Source organism: Ailuropoda melanoleuca, chromosome 12 (genome assembly GCF_002007445.2).
Source record: "Ailuropoda melanoleuca isolate Jingjing chromosome 12, ASM200744v2, whole genome shotgun sequence".
NCBI classification, from domain to species: Eukaryota; Metazoa; Chordata; class Mammalia; order Carnivora; family Ursidae; genus Ailuropoda; species Ailuropoda melanoleuca.
The window spans coordinates 49550819-49575875 of NC_048229.1; the positions used below are offsets into that span (position 1 = coordinate 49550819).

General features: G+C 52.5%; 2 protein-coding genes across 6 annotated transcripts in view; one reads left to right on the plus strand and one right to left on the minus strand.

Annotated features, from left to right (window-relative positions):
* Positions 1-936: 936 nt before the first annotated feature.
* SNX20 (sorting nexin 20) lies at positions 937-9210 on the minus strand. The gene is made up of 4 exons (XM_019794107.2): positions 9053-9210; positions 5831-5969; positions 4214-4365; positions 937-2959 (listed from the first exon to the last, which is right to left on the minus strand). Exons 2-4 carry the CDS (start codon positions 5958-5960, stop codon positions 2291-2293), a joined length of 951 nt encoding a protein of 316 aa, XP_019649666.1. The 5' UTR covers positions 5961-5969; positions 9053-9210; the 3' UTR covers positions 937-2290.
* A 7429-nt stretch (positions 9211-16639) lies between these two features.
* NOD2 (nucleotide binding oligomerization domain containing 2) overlaps positions 16640-25057 on the plus strand; it is a 35102-nt gene continuing 26684 nt past the window's right edge. For 2 of the 5 annotated variants that reach the window (XM_019794108.2, XM_034672527.1), the window contains exons 1-2: positions 16640-16743; positions 22681-23147. In XM_019794108.2, coding sequence (XP_019649667.2) covers positions 22689-23147 — 459 coding nt within the window. In that variant the 5' untranslated portion in view covers positions 16640-16743; positions 22681-22688. Of the gene's footprint in view, positions 16744-22680; positions 23148-25057 lie in introns of those variants that run through there. The other 3 variants (XM_034672531.1, XM_034672528.1, XM_034672529.1) reach the window with 3 other exon arrangements.

Below are 25057 nucleotides of genomic sequence, written 5' to 3' on the forward strand. Positions count from 1 at the left end.
TCCTGAGCAGAGCCGGACCGGCAGTGATGAGGAAAGCCCAGGCCGGGCACCGAAAGTGCTGGGGAGCTCTGGGTTTTCACGCACAGGCAGCCTCTGGCAGGGCCGTCCTCCCATCCTGGTGTGGGGTAAGGCAAGAGACCCGCATCCCAAGCACAGGGGCTCACCAGGTAACCTGATCCCAGACGACAGGAGGCCTTCATGGGAACAAGCCCTCTCGGGCTTAGGGCCCGGAGTGCCCAGAATGGGGTTCCTGGGTGTGGGTGAGGCTGGCATGGTGCTCCCACCCAGAGCTCCCTGGGTCCTGGACGAGGGCCTGTGGATGGGAGGAGGCCTGGGCAGGGAGAAGACAGGTGGGGCTTATGATCTTGTAGGTTCCTTCTACCCCATGTTACAGGTTTTTTAAAAACTCTCCTATACTATACACATATCTCCCACATCTATGTGATTTTGAGGCCCACGTCCCCCCATCCCACATTGTTGTGCCTCTGAAGTCAATGGCACTTACACTCCCCGCTGGCCTGAATCCGTGTTGACTCCTCTTAGAGAGAAGCTCTTTTCAGGTGCCAGTTACCCGGGACACCTGCATCGGAGGCCACCTTACCGCGCCCTCTCTGTTTGAAGTATTGTGCACCATACTGTGTGTGTTCAGACCCCAAACCTTGCAGTTCAAATTCGGGGAGAAGACTCCCACCCCCCACCTTGTGCCAAATTTGATACCCACATTTCCTGATTGTCCCTTTCTCTGAAGCTGGTTTCTTCCACGTTGACCCTTACATGGGGAGCGACCTCTTTGCTCTCCCAGCTTCTTGCTGGAAACTCCTATTCAACTTCCCGTGTTGGGCATTTTTTTTTCCTTCTGAGTGACTATATGGGGCACCTGAGAGTCAATGGCATTTTACGTTTGATGAAATGACTTACACAATCAGGAAGGTCTTCTTTACCACTGCAAATAGAGTCACAGCCTTTTATTTTTCCACTGAACACTTTAATTTTCTGTATGCCCAGATTTTCAAGAGGTCCAACATCTCCCATTCAAAGTATCCTTCCCCCGGAGTAAACCGAGAGGCGGGAGTCTTTCTTTGTCCCTGGGTGTCAGGCTGTTTCTTGCCTGATTGGGCCACTCCAGCTGCTGCCACACAGTGTCGCTGTTGAACACATTCTGGTGCAGTTTGGTGCAGGCCTGTTCACTGCTACAGTGATCTCTCTGCTGAGCCGGATCCCTGCGCGGGTCAAACTAATGCCCCACAGGAAGATGCCAAGTTACTTGGCTCTTTATTTCACTCTGATAAGCTCAGCCAGATGGCTTAGGTCTTCAGGGACTTCCAGCCTCAAACACATATTGCCCCGAACCAGCCAGGACCATCAGCTTCAGGCCTGGTGTTGAACCTAGGTTATGGGTTCAGGGTCCCCTCCACTCTGGGCTCCTGGTGTCCTTTCCTGACAGCAGACTTTGGTCCAGGGCATCCCAACCCATCAGAAAGTTTCCAAGAACTTTGTCCCTCAAATGGGGAGGTGTTAAGCATCCAATCTGTTCTACCCAGAGGCCCCACTGGGTATTGCCCCCCACCTCCCTTTGGGGCTATGTGCCTTATGATTGAAAACCCACCCGGACAATGAGTTATAGCATCCTAACCAGAGAATTGTTGGCAACTTGCCTTCCTAAAAACGCCTTGTTTCACGAAATCATATGATAGGATGATGTTCTAGGCCGGTGTCCTCCCACCCTTGAGAGGATGACATACACCCCATCCCAGGGACGAAGCTGGCCTCGAGGAGCTGGCGGTGAGCTTCAGTTTTGCTGGGCCAGGCCTACAGGCTAAGAGGGAAGAGCTAGAATAGTTAGGATAATGGTGGGGATCTTTGCAGGCATTCTTGAGGGAGGAGGAGCAGAGAGGAAAGACAGGACAGCCAGCGAGAGCTGTCTGTGGGAAGTGGGTTAAGCTCTGTCCATGGCGTGCAATGTAAACCTCCCCTCCAGCGACCCACAAAGCATCAGAAAGCTGGATCTCACTCTCCCGTGTTTTGGCAGCCGGGTTTGTGGTTTCGAGATGAGGTGAGCCTGGCATCAAAGGGAACTAGGACACAAGCAGAAGCTTCCCAGGACGCCGGGGAGGGGGCGAGCACCTCTGATCCACGCAGATGGGGATATGGACGATCGGAGGAGGGGCTTGTCCAAGTCACCCAGCAAGTCAGAGCCCCAGGTGGCGCCTCCCTACTGAACACGAATCCCCCAAACAGCCCCCAATTCGCCGCAGTGATCCGCAATCTCCAGCCCGGTCCCCGGAGGGGCTCAGTACAGATATTCCCGGACGGTGAGCTCCTTGAGCGTGAAGCACCAGGGGCTCGGCTTGCGGAGCTGGCTCTCCTGCAGCTTCTCCTGCAGCGACACGAAGTCCTTGCCCAGCGCGTAGGCCAGGCGGATCATGGCATCCAGCAGGGGCGCGTAGTAGCGGTGGCCCTCCCGGGCCTGCAGGCACTGGAGCGCCCGCTCCCCGGCCGCGTAGGCCTCGGCGGGGCGCTCCAGGTCGCGATGGCACACGAGCATGGCGCACAGCGCCGGGACCACCATCACCGGGCAGTGGGCCGTGAGCTTCTCCTGCAGCGGCACCACGCGCACCAGGATGTCCAGGGCGCGGCCGTACTGCCCCCCGCGCAGGCAGCCGAACGCCTCGCGGAGCTCAGGGCGCGTGAGGAAGTCGATGAACTCGCGGGAGCGCCGCACGCAGCGGATGGCATACAGCAGGCTCAGATACTCCTTGAAGGCCAGCTTGCGCTCCGAGATCATCTCCTCGGTGAAGTTGCCCATCAGGTGCTTCTTGGGGAAGGCGACATCTTCGATCTCTTCCCTGAACGTCTTGAGGAGGTTTTTCTGGAGCGTCTCAAAGTCTGAATAGCGCCGCTCCAGCACGGCTTTGTTGCTGTCAAAACTCCCTGTCTGGATGACGACTATTTGGTACATCTGCGGTGCAGAGAGAGAGAGAGAGAGAGCGCGCATTTGACTACATCCTAATGGAAGGTTTTCACTGACTGAGCCCTGGCAAATAAAAATAATGATGATGATCATTTAAAGCGGACCCCGAAAATGGGTTCTGGTTCTATGCAATTCTGTTGTCAATTGCCATCAGCATCTGCTGAGCTAGAAAAGCAATTTGAGACAAGAGGCCACCTGAGAATAATAAACACTGCGGCACGGAGGCGTCTTGTGGGACTGGGAGCGCCGGGGCAGGTGGCGCAGGGAGCCTGGGGATGTTCCGGCCTTTCCATCGTCAAAACTGGGCCTCGGGTTCCTGAACCAGGGAGCTTGGGTTCGATCTGTGTTTCCCGAGCAAGTCACACGTTGAGAGGTGGTTTTGGGCGGTATGCTGGCGGTGACGTTCTATGGCAAGGAAATGATTGCTTTTCAGTTCTCTTTCAGTTAGAGAATACTGATGAAGGGCACAGGCTCCTTGGGTTATCATTCCAGCCCTCCACGGTCTAGCTGTGTGGTCTTAGGGAGTTCCTTGAACCACGAGTGGCCTCAGTTTTCCCATCCACGAAATGGGGATAGTAATAGTACCTCCCTCACTGGGTGAGGATGGAATGAGTGAATGCCCTGCAACCATGGGGGGGCTGTGTTCAACATGACGGCCACTGACACAGCCTCAAATCCCAGTTTAACGAAGAGAGCAGCCCCTAAGCCCAGAGCTTGCCACCAGCCATGGGGCAACCAGCTAGCCTCTAAGGACAGCACTTAGCTTTCCTTGAATTTACTTTTAGGATTACCTTTTCTTTATGCTATGTGATACCGGTTTTCCTTTGAAAGATTTCGATTTCGTGTTTTTAAAAAGCGATCTGATTTAAAGAAAAAGGTTAATTATTATTACCTATCATGATTTTATGCAACATACAATTTTAAATAATAATACAAATGATTGGGGATATCAAAAACTGTGGGGAAGGGACACAGATGGCTAGTTCTGGCTGGAATGGAATTGATCTGAGCTAGTCCCTTCTCAGGATCAGGGCCCGTGACTCACTCGTCTCCAATTCTCACAGTGCTTAACACAATGCCCAGAGCAAAATCTTGCTTTTTGACCATTGTCTCCGTTAGAACTCTGTCAGTCAAACTGCATCCGCCCATTTCATAATGGGGCAAGTTGAGGCCCCACCGACTTGCCCAGGGCGGGGAAAGAAGTGGCGAAAGGCTCGCCCTCCCTGCCTGATCTCAGCTTACCACAAATTTGCAGACGTTTCTCTCCTCGATGCGCGCGGACGCGACCTCAAAGAGCAGCTTGACACGCCGCCAGCAGCGCTTCTCCTTCCGCCAGTACTCCTGCAGCTCCGCAGTGGTCATGCTGGAGTTGGGGCTGGGGCTGCCTTGCGCGTCTGGAGGGACGGCACCCGTCAGCACGTGCACCAGGTCAGTGCGCTTTGGGGACAAGGGTCTGGGGAGATGGCTGAGTCTGTCCGGGATGGGAAGCCCGAATCTGGAAGAGCCGTGCCTATGCCCCTCCCCGGCCCCGCCCACCCAGACTCCTGCGCCCCAAACCCAGCGGCATTCATCCCACCCACCAGTGGCAACCCGAAATAGCCCCGCGTCCCCCAGCTGGTTTTTCCATTGCGAAATCAACACGTGTGTGTTGCACCATTCGCTTCCGGCCTGCAGATTGGCCTCTGTGAGACCCATGCTCCTGACAACGTGCAGGGATGGTGGCCTGTCCCTCTCTGTACCCCCTGCGGCACTGACACGGTGTCGTCGCCCTGGGGGCTGAGCACAGGTATCAGCTACCGGCGGAGGGAACTAGTGAGGCTGCTGCGCTCCAGGATCAGCCCGGTGGGCCCCTCCCCTCTCTCGCATCTCCTTTGCCACATTCCCTGCTTTTGCTTGCGCGTGCTGCTCCTTCTGCCTTAAATGCAGCCCTCCTGTTTCCCTACCTGGAAAACTCACAGTGTTTCTTAGACCTCACGTGCGCCTGGCGCCATGCTAATCATCTCTGGCAAAATCTGAATCCTTCGCCACCTAAATTCACCGATCATTGTGCGTTTTATTTCAAGGGATATGGGGCCCTGGGGCCTTTCTCCACGGTGTCCTTCAAGACCCAGGGCATATGTCATTTCGACTGTCCCCTTGCATTAGCGTAGGAGCCTCCCACCTTGTCCCTACAACCTTTTTTATGACATCTCGAATTATTTTTCACGGATCTATTTCCCCACCAAACTTGAGGGCCAGCAGTGTTGGATTGGTTCCTCTTTCCCAGGGGCCAAGGACAGGGCAGGCGTTCCAGAGGCACATATTGAAGGACTGCATGAATAAGTAAATAAATGTGCTCCAGGAGATGGCCCTATGGTGGACACTGTCAGTGCCCGGCCGTGCTGCTTGGCACTCACTGCTCTGAAATGTCCCACTGGCTTCCTACTGGAAGCATCTACGGCTGTCACACTGGGGGCTTTCTTGAGCTAAAGCAGCCTGTTCTGGAGCTTTCCTTGGCGGATGAAAGATGGGACTAGCGGGCTGGTGGGTAGTAGCCTGGCCTCCTTGCCTCCTGGGTGGGACAACTCTGAGATATGTTCCATCCTCTTGCAGAGGACCCCAGCTGGGAATGAGCCCAGCTGCCTGCAGCAGTCATCAACACCTTATATTGGCTTCCTGCCCTTCCTTTCCTTGATCCTTTCCTCGATGTGGTTCCTCCTGCTATGGTTCCTGGGACCATCTCCCAGAAAAACAATGGGCACCAAATTCTTGTGCCAAGTTGAGAAAGCTGCCTCCTGTCCCATGGCACCTGTTGAAGTACCCAATGTTTGGATTTCAGATGTCTTCAAACCTCTATCTCTGACCAAGCCCCAAGCCCACCTAAGTGCCCTTCAGGTCCTGGACACGGGTGGTCTCGGCCATCGGCTGATGCTTCCTGCTTGGTCCATGCCATGCACTTGGCTTTGGGTCCCGTCCATCCAGGGCTTCCGGGGTGCTCGGGGCTTGCCATGCTCCAAAGCTGCCAGGGGAACAAGAGACAACAATGAGTTTCCACTCACATTGGGGTTCCTGGTGGGTCCTGGGGTGCTAGGCTCTGGGTCATAGTCCCCATGGCTGAGCCCTCCACTGCTCACCTAGCTGTCCGTCCAGCTGCCACATGAGAGGCTTGGGTCTGCTGCCCCTTTGCTGGACTGATCACTCCAAGGCCTTCTCTGATTATTACAATCCTTCTCTGATCAAGTTCTCTGAATCTTAAATGCAGTGATTGCAAGCCAAGGTAGTGGCTTTTGGGGTTACTTGGGAGAAAGATGCCGGCTTGTCCTGAAGAATGCCCCAAAACTCCATTGAAGTTCCACGTGTCAATAAAACCTCAGTGCCCAGAGTAGGGGTCCGGGGATATAGCCTCCGCATCTCTCTCCCCCTCTCTAAGCACATACTTACTGACAACTTGTGGAACGCACTTCATAGGCACCTGGGTTCTTCACCTCCACTTATTTCACACCCACAAAAATATTTCGTGACTCCCAATCACAGAAGAGGAAACTGAGGTTTAGCTCAAGGTGACGTAGCTGGTGGGCCTGCCCGACGAGCAAAGCCGAATGTCTGTGACGTGTCAGTTCATATGCCCTGCCCTCAACACCCACTTGCTCACTTCACTGACTCTGTGCGCCGAAGGAGTTTTACCTCCCTCTTTTGATAAAGGAACCAAGACTTGGAGCTGCCCACGATCCGGAGGCTAGTAGGTGATACACGCAGGACGCAGGTGGAACCCTCCTCCGGGCCAGGGGGAGGGCAGCTAGCAAGAGTGTCGGAGCCTAGTTTATGCAGTAAACTCTGTCTGTGACCCGGATCCGTGAACGAGAGGACCTGGTGCCCGTAATTCTCTGTGCCTCAGTTTCCCATAAAATGGGGGTAAGAACGGAATCTGCCTTCACAAGGCTGGCATGAGGGTTAAGTGGGGGAGACCTTGCTCAGCGCTCCGCACCTACCAGGCGCTGTATAATAGCACCTGCGATTGATATTGGACACGTGATAATACTTGGAGAAATATTTGAGAATCAGGGACTTTAAATGAAGGTGTAAATTGGAATATAATTTAACACGTCTGAGACAAATTAGCAACGGGATGATGCGAATATCAGCTCAGATAGAGTGAGTGGCTGGGGCACCCCTTTGGCACAGAAATCTGAAATCAGAAGTGACCTCACCTTCTTCGCCAGATCTGAGGGAGCTGCAAGGGACACACGGGCAGAGCTGGGACTCGAACTCTTGTCAGCCTGGGAGACTGCATTCCTGACCCCGTGTCTGAACCCTTCTGTTCACTGTGGCCTAGAGGGGGTGGGATGACTGCTGCTGTAAGAGTCCCAGCTCTGTCCCTGGGCGTGACCGAGTCCATCCCGACTCCAGGCCTGAGGGGCCCCCTGGACAGGCCTGGCCTGGGGAGAGCTGAGGTCAGCTGGGGCCAGGGCGCCTCCTTCGGGGGACAGCTCTTGCTGGCTCAGCTGAAAGGACCCCTGGGCCATTCTCCAGGTGGTTCTGTGCTGTTGCCCAGTGCGTGTCCCTCTCGGACTCTCCATCCAACCTTACTTTATATAGGTGGGAAACTGAGGCACAGAGCAAGGGCATGGCTGGCCCAGGACTGCACACACGTGAGCCTGCTAAAGCCTGCACACCTCCTTTGCTGCTTCTCCCCTTAAGGAGTCAGGCCTTCCATCCTGACCAATTGTGGGTCTGTATGCAAGTTATTTGGTATCTCCAGGCCTCAATGTCCCTACCTGAGAAATGTGGCTGCAAGCTTTGTCCTGCCGACAAGACTGCGTGGTGGGGGATGGGTTCTCTATATCCTGGTAGGCGCCCAGGCAAGGTGGTGAGTGTTCTATAATGCTCTATTACCTAATGGACTCTGGGTGGCCAGGGTTCTTGGAAGCCCGATGTTTCCTGTGGGCACTCCTAAGTCCCTGCCTCAGTTTGTTCATCTGTAGAATGGGTGACAGCGAGCCTCAGTTGTCCCATCCCTCCCAGCTGTGCTGTCCTGTTCCCAGGTCAGAAGCAGGGCATAGAGACCCTGTGAGACGTGGCTGGACGCACAGTAAAGACCTGGGAAAGCTGAGTGTGAATGTTCAAATTCAGCAGCCAAAGCCAGTTCCCTTATGTTTTCTCTTACAGGGTGGGCTGGGAGCCACCATGAGGGGGGTGGAAAGGAGAAAGTCATGCATTGGTGCATGCATGGAGTTTTGGACATCTTCCCCTTCCTCTCTAGGCCTCAGTCTCCTCATCTGTGAAATGGGGAAAACAGCCTGTCACTCCAAAAGCGATCACATGTGGGGTTCTGTGGGTACTTCTCTCCCCTCTCCATACCCTGTTTAGCAAAGAGTTCTAGATTCGACGTGAAGATCCTACAAATGCTGGCGCTCTTGGTGGCCATTCTGTGCTTGGCCCAGGAGACGGAGTGGCTTCCCAGCCCCCTCTCCGTCCAGCTGTGTGTGCAGACGTTCTGCTCCTTCCTTCCCAGGCCCTGAGGACCGTGCCTTCCTCCGAGGGCTGCCCCTCATGGCCAGGCCTTCTTCTGATGGCTACACCGTGCCATCTTCAGAGCCCATGCTACCTTCATGAGGGGGCTGAAGAGGACTTTCCATTGGATAGTGGGTGGGCACAGTCACATCTGGGAACCTCCCAGAGGGATGGGGGTGCTGGGAACTTGTAACAAGCAGGTTTCCTGGCTCTTGACATCAGAGAGTCCCACCCAGCAGGTCTGGGAATGGGCTCTGGATTCTGCATTTTGCACAAGTCCCCCGAGGCTATGTTGACACAGGGGTTCCCTGGCACCACTTTTTGAGAAACACAGATGTGGTGACTTATTCCGCAGCCTCAAGAGGGGGCGTAGAAGTATCTCAAAAGAATTGGGGCGATGGAGGGTCAGGTAGCTGCTTCCTGCTCTACCCCAGCGAGCTAAGGAGAGCCCCACACATAGCGGCTGCCACCAACCCTTCTCTACCCTGCCCTGCCCCCAACAGGTACTGAGGGAGGGCCACAGGAGGAGAGGGCTCAGGCCACGGGAGGGGGGGGGGCAGAGCCCCTCCGAGGCTGGGATCAAACACTGACCTGAAGCCTCTCTGGTCCTGTGTGGGTCCAGGGGTCCGGGAGGCGTATCACATGGCCGTCTTCAGCTCCGCTCTGCTCCAGGCGCCCGTGAGCAGCCGCTTCGAAGTTCCCCGTTTGAAAACAGGAAATAGGCTGTGTGACCCGCTCTCGGTGCCCCAGCCCATTGGCTGATGACAGACAGCATATTGAATCCCACTGACAGGCGGCCCCACACGGCAGGGGCAGGGCCGGACGGGGCAAGGCAGGGCCAGCCCCGAAGGATCTAGTTCTGAGGGCTCCAGTGGGGCCCCACACAGCCTTGCAGCTAGCCTGGGTGTCCCTCAGAGTCCCAGATAATCTCTGGCATTCAAACAGTAACCCCCATCCCTCTTTAACATTCATTATTCTCTCCTCTGAGCTAGGCCTGATGGGGGCCCTCATGCTCCACTGACAAGAGGGGAAACTGAGGTTTGGAGCACAGAGCTGGTGGGATGCAGAGCCAGTACCTGAGGTGGAAGGGACATGGGGTCAACTCACGGCTGCACTTGGTGCCCTTCTCTGGGTAAGACCGCATCCAACTCTCCCAACAGAAAGTACTGGGGAAATCAGACCTCTGGGCTGTGATGTGATTCATGGCCACTAGTATCTGTGACCTTGAGGGCAGGAGACTGGGACAAAACAAAAAAACAGAGGCTTGTCAGCCCCCGAGAAGGCCACCATGTGTCTCCCACTCCGAATTCTGACTGCGGTCACGTCTTTGCTCTTTGTAAATGTATGACCTGTGATAGACCCCAAAACAATAGAGCTTAACTTTACCTATTTTGGAATTTTATATACATTGAGCCACCCATAGTGTTTGTACACTTTGGCGTCTTGCTTCCTTCGTTCAACATTTCTGTGTATAAGATTCATCGATTTTTGTGTGTGTGTAGCTGGAGTTTTTTCATTTTTGTTGTGTTGATACATTATTTGAATACATTCATTATTTCTCCTATTTTTTTTTTTCTCTTTTGGTCTGTGATACACATTTGGGTTGTTTCTAGTTTGGGCCATTGTGATCGGTGCTGCTGGGAAGACCCTTCCACATTTGTCCGAGTGCACAGGCTTATGTAAGGTGAAATCTGTGGGTTTTAGAGAACGAATGGCTGAATAGCTTTCAACTGTGCTGGATTATGGCAAATGTTTCCCCCGTGGCTTTGTCTCTTTGTGCTCCCACCCACCGCCGCAGGGCCTGTGAGTTCTAGGTGCTCAGTGTCCCCACCTACACTTGATGTGGTCAGTGTTTTCTTATTGTAGTCATTCTAGTGGGTGTGTAGTGGTGTCTCGTTATGGTTTTAAGTTGCATTTCCCTAATAAGGAGTGACGTGGAGGATCTTTTCATGGGCTTATTTTCTATCCTTATTGTCTCTGTTCAAGTCCTTTGGTCATTTTTTTTTAAAAAAGATTTTATTTATTTATTCGACAGAGATAGAGACAGCCAGTGAGAGAGGGAACACAAGCAGGGGGAGTGGGAGAGGAAGAAGCAGGCTCCCAGCGGAGGAGCCTGATGTGGGGCCCGATCCCATAATGTCGGGATCACGCCCTAAGCCGAAGGCAGATGCTTAACTGCTGTGCCACCCAGGCACCCCCCTTTGGTCATTTTTTAAAAAAAGATTTAATTAATTAATTTGGGGGGGAGGGGCACAGGGAGAGGGAAAGAGAGAGAACATCAAGCAGGCTTCATGTTGTGTGCAGAGCCTGACACGGGACTCGATCTCACAACCCTGAGATCATGACCTGAGCTGAAATCAAGTTGGACACTTAAACGACTGAGCCCCCCCCCCAATTGCTCATTGCTTATTTTCTTCATGTTTGTAGGTGTTTTCATGCATTCATTTGAGTCTGTGTGGTTTTTGGTATTCTTTCCTATCCTGTGGTTTGCATTGTACTCTCTAAATAGCATCTTTGGATGAATAGAAGTTGCCAACTTTAAAGTATTCAACCGTATCAGCCTTGGCTTTCACAGCCCACGTCATACCTTAAAACCATGGAGAGATTTCTCTTTTATTGTCCCTTCTTGTTGCTTCTGCAATAGCTTTGCAAGCCACTGAAAGGCTTCCGCTGAGTTTTGATGTGCAAAGCACTTGGAACAGTGCTGGTCCCAAGCAAGCACTGAAGAAGGTGCTGGCAATTCCTGCTGTTCTCAACACTTTCCAGCTTGCCTTTTTCATTTGGGTTCTCTAGTGCCCGTGGAGTAGATTTTCATGTATGGTGTGAGGTAGGAGGCTCAGTGCTTTTCCCTCCAGGTTTACCTACCAGCCTTGTGTATTGAAATGGCCATCCAGTCCCACAGCTCAGCAGTGCCATCGCTGTTAAAAGGGTATCTGCATATGTCAGGGTCTGGGGTGCTCAGGGGGTGTAGTCTGAACAGTGTGACTCTGGCCTGCTAGCCCGGGAGCTGGTGTGCAGGGGCCGTACCTCACTCATCTCTGCCTCACATGGCCCCGCAGAGAGCCTGGCATGGCTGGGGGGGGGGGGGGGCCCTCTGTTCTCGAGCAGGGCTGGAAGTCCTTCTCCCATCTGCCTGGGCCTGGAGTCTTCGAGTCTCTCACCCGGCAGCCAGCGAATGGGGGAGGGGTGTGTGGAAGCTACTGCTTCCTCTTCTGGGTGCAGGAGGTGCTCTTTGGAAAGCCCCGAACACGCAGGGGTGTCTGGCTGGTGTGGAAAGGACCTAGCTGGACCAGAGGGGCCATGGTTGGCCACTTGCCAGGTGTCGGCTCTTTTGTGTGGCACAGAGCAGGCAAGGGCACGCGAGGCCTGGCTGACATGGGGGTGGGGCACAGACTGGGTGTCCCCCCACTGCCGGGCTGACCCCAGAGCCTGAAGAGTGGGAGCCAAAGGGAAATGCTGGCATCTCAGAGTCTGGGTGTCTCTTCTAGAATTCAAATGGCTTGGACCTTTCAGTGACTTCCTCCCACAGGCAAAGTAAGTCGGGCCTGCCGCCGGAGGCCTCCTGACCTGCCACTTGCTTGCTTCCTGACCTCGCCCTGTGCCACTCCCAGCATTGCCACACGCCAGCCAGCCCAGACTACTCTCTCTGCCTCAGCCTGCCTCGGGGCCTGCCCTCACGGTCCCTTCAGCCAGCAACGGCCCTCTCTTGGTTCTTTCCACAACTGGCTCACGCTACAGCTCGGTTGTCCCTCCTTGGCACGGCCCTCCCTGACCCCTCTGTTAAGACCTACCATTGTTTTCCTTCTTTGTTTACTGGTTTATTGCCAGTCTCAAATGCCATGAAGACAGAGACTTTGCCTGTGTCAGCGTTCTGTCCCCAGGGCCTCCCCCAGTGCCTGCCACACAGTGGGGGTTTGGCAATTGTGCGATGCACGAGTAAGTGGGTCCATGCAAAGAAGGGGCGATTGGACCCGTGACTCACTGTGTGACCTCGGCAGGCCTCCGCCCCTCTCTGAATCTGTTTTCCCTAATTGCAACATGAGACTAAACGAAGGATCCTCCTAGCACCACTGGGCAAGTAACCGAATGCCGGCCATTACCGCTCACCCGCTCCGGGTGTCTGACGAGCTTGAGACTCCAAGCACTGACATACCGCCTTTGATAAAGGTGTGTCTCCAGAAGTGTGGGAAAGAAAACCCAAACTGATGAGGTGTCCATGGGTGTTCATAGGTGATGCAAAATCTGGTCATGTCAATCTTGTTTTTCCACAGCTGGTTGGACACACAGAAAACTTTTAAAATTCTCAAAGGTTCTGGGGCGCCTGGGTGGCTCAGTCGGTTGAACATCTGACTCTTGGTTTCAGCTCAGGTCATGATCTCAGGGTCGTGAGATCGAGCCCTGTGTCGGGCTCCGCACTCAGCTCGGAGTCTGCTTGAGATTCTCCCTCTCCCTCTCCTTCTGCCCCTCCCCCTGTTCACACGTGCTCTCTAAATAAACAAATAAATAAATACATAAAATCTTAAAAAAAAACCTCTCAAAGCTTCTGCTACCATGTGATCCAGCAATTACACTATGGGGTATTTATCTAAAGACAATGAAAACACTAGTTTGAAAAAGAGCTGCAACCCCATGTTCATTATAGCAGTATTTACAACAGGAGATGACCTAAGTGTGCATGGATGGATGAACGGGTAAAGAGAATGTGGTATCTAGATACGATGCAATATTATTCAGTGACAAAAAAGAATGAACTGTTGCTATTTGCAACAACATGGGTGGACCTCACACATACTATGTGGAATAGATCAAGCGAACACTGGGCCATCTCTTATATGTGGAATTAACAAGAAAAAAAAGCTCATAGATACAGAGAACGGATTGGTGGGGGGGATGTGAAATCAGTGATGGGGGTCAAAAGGTACAAACTTCCAGTTATAAAATAAATAAGTCAGGAGGATATAAAGTACGGCATGATGACTGCTGTTAATAATACAGTATCGTATATTGGGAAGTGGCTAAGAGAGTAGATCTTAAAAGTTCTCATCACAAGAAAAACAATTCTTTGACTATGTTCTATAACTAGACTTACCGTCATTTCATAATACATTGTTTCAATCATAATGTATCATTTCATAATATATATACAAACACTGTCATTATGCTGTACACCTGAATCTAATATTGTTATAAAAAATTATTTTTCAGAAAAAAAAACCCTTCGAAAGGGCTTAATACTGTGGAATTTTAAAGTTCATTTAGTTTTTTTTAGTAATCTCTATACTCAGTGTAGGGCTCGAACTCATGACCAAGAGTCAGTGCTCCTCGGACTGAGCCAGCCAGGCACCCCAATACTGTGGGATTTTTAAATTGGGGCCACAGCCTGGTGGGGGGGCATTGCAATGGTTGTCCTGAGACAGAACAGGTCACGAAGATTCACACCTATATTTACTTCTAAGAGTTTTTTATTTTAGCTCTTCCGTTTAGTCTTTGATCCACTTGGAATTAATTTTTGTAGATATGAAGGAGGGGACCAAATTCATTCTTGTGCATGTGGCTATCCGATTTTCCCAGCACCATTTGTTGAAAAGACTACTTTCCCCCTTTCACTTGTCTGGGCGATCCTGTTGAAAAGCAACCTACTTTTTAAATTTAGCCATATATTATGGTGTCTCACCATGCTAAAAAGAATACCTTTGTAGCATCTTTTAAAAATAAATTTCTATTGAAATACAACAAGCGTAAAGGAAAATGCAAATATCGTAAGTGTCTAGCTTGATCAGTTTTCACAAGATATTCACACCCATGTAACTGCCACTCAGATTAAAAAAAAATAGAACATTGCTAGCACCCCAGAAATCCCCTTTATCCCCCATCCTGGTAACTGCCTCCAATCTCTTCCCCCGTTGTAACCTCTATCCTGGCTCCTATCACTGTAACTTAGTTTTTCCTGCTTGTGAGCTTTATATAAATGATGTCAGACAGTATTATGCTTTTGCATTTGGGTTCTTTCACCAAAAACGATGTTTATGAGGCTCTGACTCTTGTGGGCTACAGTAGCAACCCCTTTCCTTGGTTATTAGAATATAGCATCATTTTTGATACATTCACTTAAATATTTATTGCATGCCAGATCCTGTTCTAGGCCTGAGATAAGACAGGGACCAAGACAGAAAGATTTCTATTACCTTTCAGCTCATGTTCTTTTGGATGAGAGACTAACATCAAAGACAGTAAAAAAAGGAAATATATACAGGATGTTGTATACAGATAAGGGCGCTCAAGAAAAATATAAAATAAAGCAGGGAAAGGGATGCAGGGGGAGGGGTTGCCATTGTACGTAGGCTGGTCAGGGAAGGCCTCAGTGAGACAGTCACATTTAAGCAAAGTCCTGAAAGAGGTGAAAGAGGGAGCCATGTAGATTTCTAGAGGAAGAGCATCCCAGGCAGAAGGAACAGCAAATGCAAAGGCCCAGCAGTGGCAGTAGGCCTGGCATGTTCCAGGAACAGCCAGGAGACCAGTGTGGCTGGAGCAGAATGAATGAGGGGGTAGTTCAGAGAGGGCTCTGGGTGCAAATAGCAATTGTAAGGATCTCCACTGGTTTTTACTCTGAGATGGTACTCATTGGAGGGGTTTCAGCAGAAGAGTGATATAATTTCACTCTTATTTTTTTTTCCCAACCAACTCACTGCAACTGCTGTGTGGAAGAAAGACCAAAGCTGGAATCATGGACAATGGCTGGGAGCTCTTGCCATAACCCAGGGGAGAGACGATGGTGATTTGAACCCGGGTGGTCATGGTGGATAGGGTAAGAAGTGGTGGTTGCATTTTGAATCTGTTTTGAAGGTCAAGCTGGAAAACGTGCTCCCAGGTGGGACATGGGGTAGGAGAGAAGATGAGTCAGTTCAGTTGGAGGGTCAGTTGATCTGCCAGTGTTCTTAAGTAATCTGCTATTATCTGGCTTTTCATTGTTAGAGATAAGAGGGTGGTGAACATTCCTGTAGACAGATGTGCGTACCATCTGGAATGATTTCCCTGGGGTAGAGGCAGTCCTTCTAACTCCCCATTCCCCAACCCAGGCCACTGCTCGTCACCCGTGCAGGTATCTATCTGGAGGCAGTTCGGGGTAGTGGTCAGAGCCAGAATTTTGGTGCTGGATGCCTGGGGGCAAATCTTGGCTCTGCTGTCCCTACTTAGATAGGTTAATTAACTTTCTGTGCCTCAGTTCCTTCATCTATAAATTTTAAAGAATGATAGCCAATACCCCATAGCTGAGATTAACTGGGTAATGTAGGTAAAGTCTGGCACATAATAAGCACCGTGTAAAAATGTCAGGTATTTTGCTTTACATGAGAAAATTTCCAAATACGAGTGTTTTAAGAGGAACGTTTTTATTTAATACCTTCAATGGAAAACCAGTGTCACTTGCTTGGAAGAATTGGAAACCATGAAATAAAATAAATTTAGTTTAATGGAAATAAAACAGTGCCGTTAAATTCTAGTTAGACGTCGTGGCAGAGCCAAGGAGACCAGGCAGTGTGAGAGAGAGGCTCAAGCCCCATTAGTTCCAAACGGAGAGGGCTTGCTGCGACTTAATCAGAAGGCTTGCAGGAAAAAGGAAAAAAGAGGAACGTTAAAAGCTCTGTCCTCTCTCACCTAACATGTAACCCATCACCCTCAGGAAGACACTGTTCGGGGACTTCACGATATTAAGGCCTTAGATGACTCTGGACTTACTGGCTGTCAGAGTGCGTCCGTTAATACGGGTTCCCACGGCTTTCCTAGCTTTTCCTTCCACAGGATGTCTGGGGCGTGTGTGTCTCTGGAGCGGGCCTCTGGTTCCCGCTAGTAGAAAGGTGGCTCGCTAAATGGGACACGCTTGGCCGCTGTCCAGTTGACGGGCTGCCCAGGCCTGTTCCTGTTCGCCCTCCTGCCCAGTCTCGGGAGACTTCTGGGCAGCCCCGGGGTGGGCGCGGGGAGAGGCGCCCGAACGGGGACGAAGGGGGGTGCGCCCCGCCGGGCAGGATGGGTGGGCCCAGCGCGGGGCGGGGCGGGGCGCCCGGGCCGTTCCCGAGTGTCCCGCAGGGCGTGGTAGGTGGGCAGAGCGCGGGGCGGAGCGCCCGGACCGGAGGGGTGTGGCCCTCCGTGCGGGGTGGGCGGGCAGAGCTCGGGGGCGGAGCTCCCGGACAGAAGGGGCGGGGCCTGAGAGGAGCCGGAGTTGGAGTCGGAGCCTTGAGTTTTGCGCCTAGACTTCGAGGAAGAAGTGGGGCGCAGGTGACTGTGCGGTGAGTGCTCCCCTACCCAGCACGGGAGCGCGGGGACGGGCTGGGCGCCGAGGGGAGCTGTCCCGGGGACTCGGACACTTGGCTTTTGAGCCGTCCCGGACGTCGGGCTTGGGGGAGGGGATGCCCTGGTTTTCCCTTCGGGAGTTCCGGGGTCTAAGTGGAAGGTAGAAGGAAAGGGGGCGTCTCGAGGGAGCGGAGCCCCTTGGCGGGCGGCGGCTTCAGAGAATGAGAAGGCTTGGGGGCGGAAACAGAATTTCCGGGCCCCCTGAGGCTTTGAGGTCTGGAGAGAGGCTGTGTATGGCGATCCTGACGGGTGGGGAGGGAGAGCCTGCAGAATGAGAAGTCCCGAGGCACAGGGCTGGCCTGGGAAAGAGAGTTCAGTTCTTAGACGAAGCCTCCTCAATGCTCAGTGGAGACTCCTCCTGTCTCTGGGCTTCAGTTTCCCCGTCTTCATCCTGCCGGTGAATGGGAGGGTATAGGTGAAAGTGCCTGGGTGATCTCTAACCCTGCCTGTAGCCTTGTAACTCTTAGGGAGCCTCCTGCTTCCTTCCCTCCCTCGGTGGGTGTGCAGACGCCTTCTCATCGCCAACTCTTCCCACAGGGGCCCACAGCAGGGCCTGCCCAGCCTGGCGTCCTCGGTGCCTTCTGCCCTCTCCTTTGGTCCCCATGTCTGGGAGCAGCCATCTGGTCCTACTTGCTTTCCAGCAAACAAAAAAACCTCTCCAAATTTCTTCCCACAGCTGGACCCCTGGCTGTGTGTCTGCTCTTGCTTCTCTCCCTCTTTCTAAGCCTGTAGGCGTCTTCCTCGTGTGGGCTGTTCCTTCCTCCCCATGGGCTGTTCTGGTCTGCCATGTCGCCTGTCCCCTTGGTGAAGACCAAAGTGACAGTTCCATTGCGTCTGCTCTCCTGTTCCAATCGCTCTGGCCCTAAGTTTGTTGGTTACTCAGATCCCCTTTGCCAGTTTGGGCTCTGAGGCTGGACGGGACCCCTATTTAGCCCACTCACCTCGCACCTGGTGCAGGATCCCTCCGCGGCGCATGCTCAGTGATGATGACATGTGGGGTGCGTGTTCATTGTCCTGCAGCTCTCGTTACATTGAGTAAATCGATGGCTTGCAGATTTCCAGCGTTCCGTTCCACTTCAGCCTCCTGGAGCCATGCAGCTTCAATTCACTCTTTTATTCATTCAAATGATCTTTATCGATACACTGGGTGAGACACGGCTCTAGCAATAAACTCCCTGCCTTAATGGAGTTCGTATTCTAGAAAAGAGTAGGACAGCAATTAAATAAGTACATGCATGATCTGCAGGCAGTGAGAAGTGCTGTGGGGAAAAACAAAGCTGGCAAGGGGGGGGGGCGAGGCCTGGGCTTGTGTGTTGCAGTTTTACATAGCATAGTCAGGGAGGGCCTCTCCGAGGTGGTGACAACCGAACAAAGCCTTGAAGGATGTGAAGGGTGAGCTATGTGAATATTTGAAGGGAAGGACAATGCGCCTGTGGAGGGAAGAGCACAGAGCACGTGCAAAGGCCCTCAGGCAGAGGCATGCCTGGTGGGAGCAGGTCCAGCTTGTTCTGGGAACAAGGAGGAGGTGTGTGTGGCTGGAGCAGGGTGGGTGAGGAGCCCGTGGGGGGTTAGTAGGAGATGAGTGCGGAGAGGTACGGGGTGGGGAAGTGGGGGTCCATTGCCTTGGGCCGTGAAGGCCGCTGTGAGGACTTCGGCTTTTACTCTGAGTGCAGTGAAAGCCCCTGGAGGGCTTCGAAGAGAGGAGTCACCTGCTCTGACTCAGGCTGAGGGCAGAAGTTTGGCGGGAAGAGCAGTGACGGGACCACTGTTGCCATTCTGGGGAGAGACCCTGGGGGCTTGTATGCATGGCAGAGAGGCTGTGGGAAAATATCAGATTTTCCGATTTGGGGTAAAGTGTGAAGGTGGGGTCAGGAGGGTTTGGCTGTGAGCGAAAGGTGGAGTCAGGGATGACTCGGTTTTTGGCCTCAGAGTCCGGAAGCTTGGAGCTGCCATCTTCTGAAATGGGAGCTGTTTAGGGGGAAGAGCTGGGGTGTTGGTCTGTGCCTGTTATGTTTGAGATGCCCATTAGGCGTCCATGGGAAGATGCCCAGTAGGGAGTTGGAAAAGTTTAGTTGGGGGGGGGGTTGGAGCTGGAAATAAAATTCGGGGCTGGCATTTAGAGCCATAAGAGCAGGTGAGTTCATTTAGGGAGAGAGTGGTATGGAGGAAAGAGACCCAACCCGGGAGCTCTGGGGCTCCCAGCATCAGGAGCCAGCCAAGGAGACAGAAGGAGCTGCCAGCGGGCTGGGAGAAGTCAGAGTTGGGGTGTCCCCGACGGCAGTGAGGAGAGTGCTGCAAGAAGAGAGAGGGAGCCGTTCTGATAGTGCCTCTCTCAGGGCTGAGAACCCAGCTGAGACAAGAACAGTCTGGGGGGTTCTCAGGGGGGGAACACCTGGAGGGGATGGGCGGGGAGAAATGGAGGCCCACAGTACAGACAACAGACGGGGGTCCTGCTGTGAAGGGCGTCAGAGAATTGGGGTTGGAGCTGTCAGAGGAAGAGGGGGTCTACTCTCCTGCTGGAGACACTACAGTCTGGGTGCCGCTGGGAAATGGTCTTCCCAGAGAGAAGCTCAGGGAAGGCGGTGGAATGGAAGACGGGCCGCAGAAGGGGTGGGGATGGTTCCAGTGCCCCCCAGGAAGGCTTGGCCCCTGTTGAGAGGACAGTTGAGAAGCCAAGCTTCCCTGGGCCTCCCTCCCTCTCTTGTCTGCCCACTGAGGGGCCAAATGGGCTGAGATTTTGGCCCTTAAGCCAATCAGCTGGCCCAGAGCTCCAGAGAACGTTGCAGGCTGTGGTCTCAGGAAAGAAGGCGGTGTCTGGCTTGGGCCTGGACCTGGGCTTAGGGGTAAGGGGGCGCCCACGTGGGATGTCCTTTCCACCTGACTCCATTTTATGCCTCTTTCTTGACCTGGACCTCACCTTCCTCAAGGAACGACTGTTAAGGACGCCCAAGTTGTAGTAACTCGAGTAGAGAAGAAAAGCAGTGGAGATAGACTCATTTAGTTGGGCAGAAGAGGGGAAGTCTGAACAGGTGATACGGGGGCAAGAAGCAGGGTTTTAGGGACAAATTTCATGAAATAGAGGATGATTGGTCATCTGTTTTCTCTCACTCCCAGTTGAAGTTAAAGCAGGAGAAACTTAAGTTAGACATGATGAAGAACTTTCTGAGCTGGTTGTTTAAGGACTGCGGCAAGGCTAGGTGCTTCCCCTGGATGTTTGCAGTAAGAAAAGACAATGCCAGTTCAGAGACAGGGGTCCGACCAAATGGGTCCTTGGGGATTCTTCCTGCTCTGAGGTTTCTGGAAGGAGGCCAGGGAAGAGTTGGGACTTTCCAGCTGATGGTGGGGGGACAGAGCATCAACCCTTAGGGCTCGGGCCTGCCTCTCCTTCCTGGTGTCCCCAGATCCCTGATGTCACTAGCTGGGTGGTTGTGTGGCTCAAAGATCTGTCAGCTGCTCCAGACTTGGTGTGTTTGGGAAGGGCCCCTGCTTACTCCCAGCTTGTCCCCTTGTGGGTGAGCACAACTGTGGGTCTCTCGGTGCAGGTCATGGTGGGTACACAGGGTTTTACACCAAAACTGATGAGAATTACCTAGTTCTGCACGGTGGCTTGGCCAGCTCTGGCTTCTAGACCATCCTTCTGGGATTCCCTGGGAAGGTGGGGTCTATGGGTAAATCTAGACCTGCCACTCCCATGCTACTCAGCCTTTGTGTTTCTGCTCAAGGCCATGCCTGCTCCACCAAGCCTAATGATCTTTGCGGGGGGATAGTGTGGCCTAGGTTCTCCCGATGCAGAGAACGGGGCCCTGTCCACCCTCAGGCATCCTCTCGGTAAGAGGAGAAGTCGTTGCCCGGTCTCATGATAACTTTGCAATGTCTTTAATTCCTGGTTGCACACTTGCCCTCCAGGCATGGGGTCAGAGGGAGAGTGCCCACCCCATGTTTGGGCTGTTCCCAGAGGGAGGGGGCAGGTGCTTCTTTCCCCCAGGTCCTGGCTGGGGTGGCAGTGGGGCTGGGGTTTCCGCAGCTGAGAGCCACACCAGGGCCAAGCCCGAGCCTCTTCTTACTTGTCCTGTTCTCTCCTCTTCCCCCTCCCCATGTCTACCCTCCTGACTCCTCTGCCTGGCAGTGCGCACAGGGTGGAGGGCTGCTTGGCCAGAGAGAACTGCCCTAGAGCGGCCTCTGCGTTGGGGATGCCCTCACAGGCTGCCAGACATGCAGGCGACTTTGCCTTGCCTTTGTCTCCTCATCTGGCCAGCCCAAGGCTTCCCTCCTGAGTGCTGGCAACAGTCTGAGTTGGAGATGTCTGCTTTCACTTCCTTTGGCTGGCATATGAGGGCAGGCACAGAATGTTCCAGGCCCTCCCCTTCCTTGGTGGATTTTTGATTCATGAGCATTCCCACCGTGCCTCCCTGAGGCTCAGCCCTGTGCCAAGCTTGGGGATGCCAGAATGAGTGTGACCCGGGCTTCTCCTTAGGCCAAGAATGGGGAGAGACACATAAACAGTAAATAGGAGAGATGCAAAATCTCTGAGCGCCTTGGCGTCTGCTCCCTTGAGTCTCTCTGAATATCCCCATTTTGTAAAAAGAAGGTGTTCCTCTTCTTTTTCCCTTTTGCTTTCACTTTCTCTGGGCACTGCACCCGTCCACGTCCCTGGTCCCTGTGGCAGTCGTGGAATGGACCCCACTGAGAGATTTTCTCTGCTGCTTGGGGACCCTCCCAGGGATCAATTCCCCTCAAATTCCCAGAGCCCAGAGTCTGAAGGCTGAGCCCAGAGTAAGCCACTGATAGAGATGACAGTGTATAATGTGTGGTGGTGAGAGAGTGGGAGTTAAGTGAGGGCCTGGGGGCAGTTGGGAAGGAGGGGGTGACAACTGGGGTCTGTGCTCTCCTGAGCTTTGAAATGACTTAGTATGCACTTTGATTTTTTTTTTAAGATTTTTTATTTATTTGACAGAGAGAGAGAGCCAGCGAGAGAGGGAACACAAGCAGGGGAAGTGAGAGAGGAAGAAGCAGACTCCCAGCGGAGGAGCCTGATGTGGGGCTCGATCCCAGAACGCTGGGATCACGCCCTGAGCCGAAGGCAGACGCTTAACGACTGAGCCACCCAGGCCCCCCTGCACTTTGATTTTTGCTTCACCTGGGCTGAGATCTTTATAGCAATGTTCTGGTCTGCCCCCTGGGGTCGAAGTGGGTTACCCTAGCAGGCATGGGCTCGGGACCCCTGTCAGGGAACCCAAATGTGGGAATTAAGGGCATGCATTCTGGAATCACACTGCCTGGGTTCAAACCGCAGCTCCACTGCATCTGGCTGGGAACCCTTATACAAGTCACTTGGTCTCTCTGTGCCTCAGTTTCTTCATCTGTAAAATGGGCTGATCGTAACACCATTCAGAGCAGTTGGGAGGGTTGAATGAGTTCCCATGTGGAAGCATTAGACTGATTGGCAGCCCTTTGCATGTGCTTGGTAAACACCAGCTGCTACTGGAGAGAGCAGTAACCAGCAGGGGAGAGCCCTCTCATAAGGTCTCAAAGGGAGATAATTTCCAGATCCCTTGGGAGTCATCGCTCCGACTGTCAGCACAAGACTCATTAAACCTTCTTGAGCCAAGGATGATGTGCAGATGTGGAAACCAGGAGCCTTGATTGAACTCCTGGCTGCTTCAAACTCTCTGTGGGACCTCGAGCCAATTTCTTGCCTTCTCTGGGCCTCAGTCTGTCTATCCGCACAATGGGGAGGTTGGATTGGGTAATGTCCCAGTAGATCCCCCGTGGCCTCCTCGGGCTTGGGGTGGGGCTGACTTGTTGCACCGTCCGCCCACTGCCCCCTGCCTGCTTTCAGAGGAGTCCTGCACTGACCTCGCTCTCCTCCCCAGGTTATGAAATGTGCACACAGGATGCTTTCCAGGCTCAGAGGAGCCAGCTGGTGGGGCTGCTGGTCTCAGGGTCCCTGGAGGGCTTCGAGAGCGTCCTGGACTGGCTGCTTTCCTGGGAAGTCCTCTCCTGGGAAGACTACGAGGGCCTCAGCCTCCCGGGCCAGCCCCTCTCACGCTTGGCCAGGCGCCTCCTGGATACCGTCTGGAATAAGGGTGCTTGGGGCTGTGAACAGCTCGTCGCAGCTGTCCGGGAGGCCCAGACCGACTGCCAGGCTCCAGAGCTTTCCAGCTGCTGGGACCCGCACTCGCCCCAGCCAGCCCGTGACCTGCAGAGTCACCGGCCGGCCATCGTCAGAAGACTCTACAGCCATGTGGAGGGCGTGCTGGATCTGGCGTGGGAGCACGGTTTCATCAGCCAGTACGAATGTGACGAAATCAGGTTGCCCATCTTCACATCCTCCCAGCGGGTAAGGCGCTTCTGTCTTGGGTAATCAGAATTCACAGGAAAAGGGTGCTTAGTCACCAGGACGGAGCTGTCTTTAGGGAGTCAGCCCCGTGGGGAGACAGGGGTGCTGGCCTTCCCCCTAACAAGGTCGCCAGGCAGGTAAAAGTCATTCAGGGCCTGTTCTCTGTGACTTCGGGGCTTCTCTGTGGAAACTCTCCCTCCTTAGTCTCCCCTTTCTCTTCTCCTCACCTGAGAAACATCAATAACATTCTCGGGAGAAGTCAATGATTTGACTCGTGCAACCCTTCTGAACCCTTTGTGTCTAGCACAAAGAAACCACTCGTTAACATCCCCGTTGGCCGCCATTTGTTGTGTTATCAATGATATTCTGTACTTGTATGCTTTTTGGCTGTCTTAAATTAATAGCTCAATAGATCATCAAAATTCATTATTCTATTTCATAATCGATTATTACATTGTATTTAATAGATAATTTAACACTTAATGACTAATTGTTAATAATTAGCACACTATGGACCAATGTTGTTCACATGTCTACGTTGGATTTTTTGATACGAACTTGCTTCAGCTCCTAGACATTCAGAGTTGGGGTGTAACTCCCTCTGAGACTAGAAAAGTGTCTGTTGGGCAGTTTTGAAACTCTTTATTCATTTTACCCCAAACAGCGACCCTCAGGGCTCTGGTGATAGAGATAGAGCTGTCACTGACATCCCACCTTATATATTGGAGAACTGATGCCCAGAAAAGTGGTTTGGTGGCATGGAAGTTCCATGTTGGACCTGGTATCTTGACTCGCTCATTCATTGTTAATTTATACATTTGTTCATTCAGCCAGAATTTTTTTTTTAAGATTTATTTTATTTATTTCAGAGAAAGAGAGAGAGCGAGCACAAGTGGAGGGGGACAGAGGGAGAGGGAGAAGCAGATTTCCCCTCTGAGCAGGGAGCCCGATGCGGGACTCGATCCCAGGACCCTGAGATCATGACCTGAGCCCAAGGTAGACGCTTAGCTGATGGAGCCGCCCAGGCACCCTGTTGGCCAGAATCTATTTAGATGCTTACTCTGTGCCAGGCTCTTAAAGCTTCTTGTGCTCAATAAATAGGCACTCTGTAAATACTTGTTGGTGAAACACCTCAGTTATTGAATGTATGAATGAATGAATGAATGAATGAATGAATGAATGAATTGGAATTAAATGGCGGTGTTAGGAATGGGCTGAACTGGGGGATTTTTTAGTTTTTATTTATCTATTAAAAAAAATGTCTTTGGTGATTATGTGAGTCTAGGTCGAGACTGATGGGATAAGCCAGTGTGTCCTCAAGGCTGTTCTAAAGCTGGCTCACGGTGGCTGCATATTTACAGAGCACATGTGGTGTGCCCCTCTTGTTACTCATTAGTGCGCATGAAACCAACAATTCTACCCTGAGCACCAGGTCCTTGAGCCTGGCCCTGCGGGGATTACAGACAACATGTTCGTTGTTGCACCTACACTGGTGTCCTCTGTGATCTGTTGTGGAGATCGAATCAGCCCATTTGGGAAGTTAAAGGATTGTGTCTTGTCATCTTTGATCAAGTGGTCAACATGGTGGTCTGGTCTGGACGCTCTGAGCGGTTTACAGAAGGCAGCCCCGGGCCTAGAGAAGACAGGGCATGCATAGAGGAGGTATTTGGATGGATGAAAAAAGAAAATAGGGTAACTCATGGGCTAAAGAAGAAATAATAATGGAGATCAGAAAATAATTCAGAACCAAACAGTAATGAGAATCTGATTTATAAAAATGTATGGGGTACAGTTAGAGCAGAACATAGAGGGAAATATATCACCTTAAATGCTAATATTAGGAAAGAAGAAAGGCTGCATTTTAATGAGCTAAGAATCCACCTTAAGTAAGGGCTGGGTAGACAGCAGAA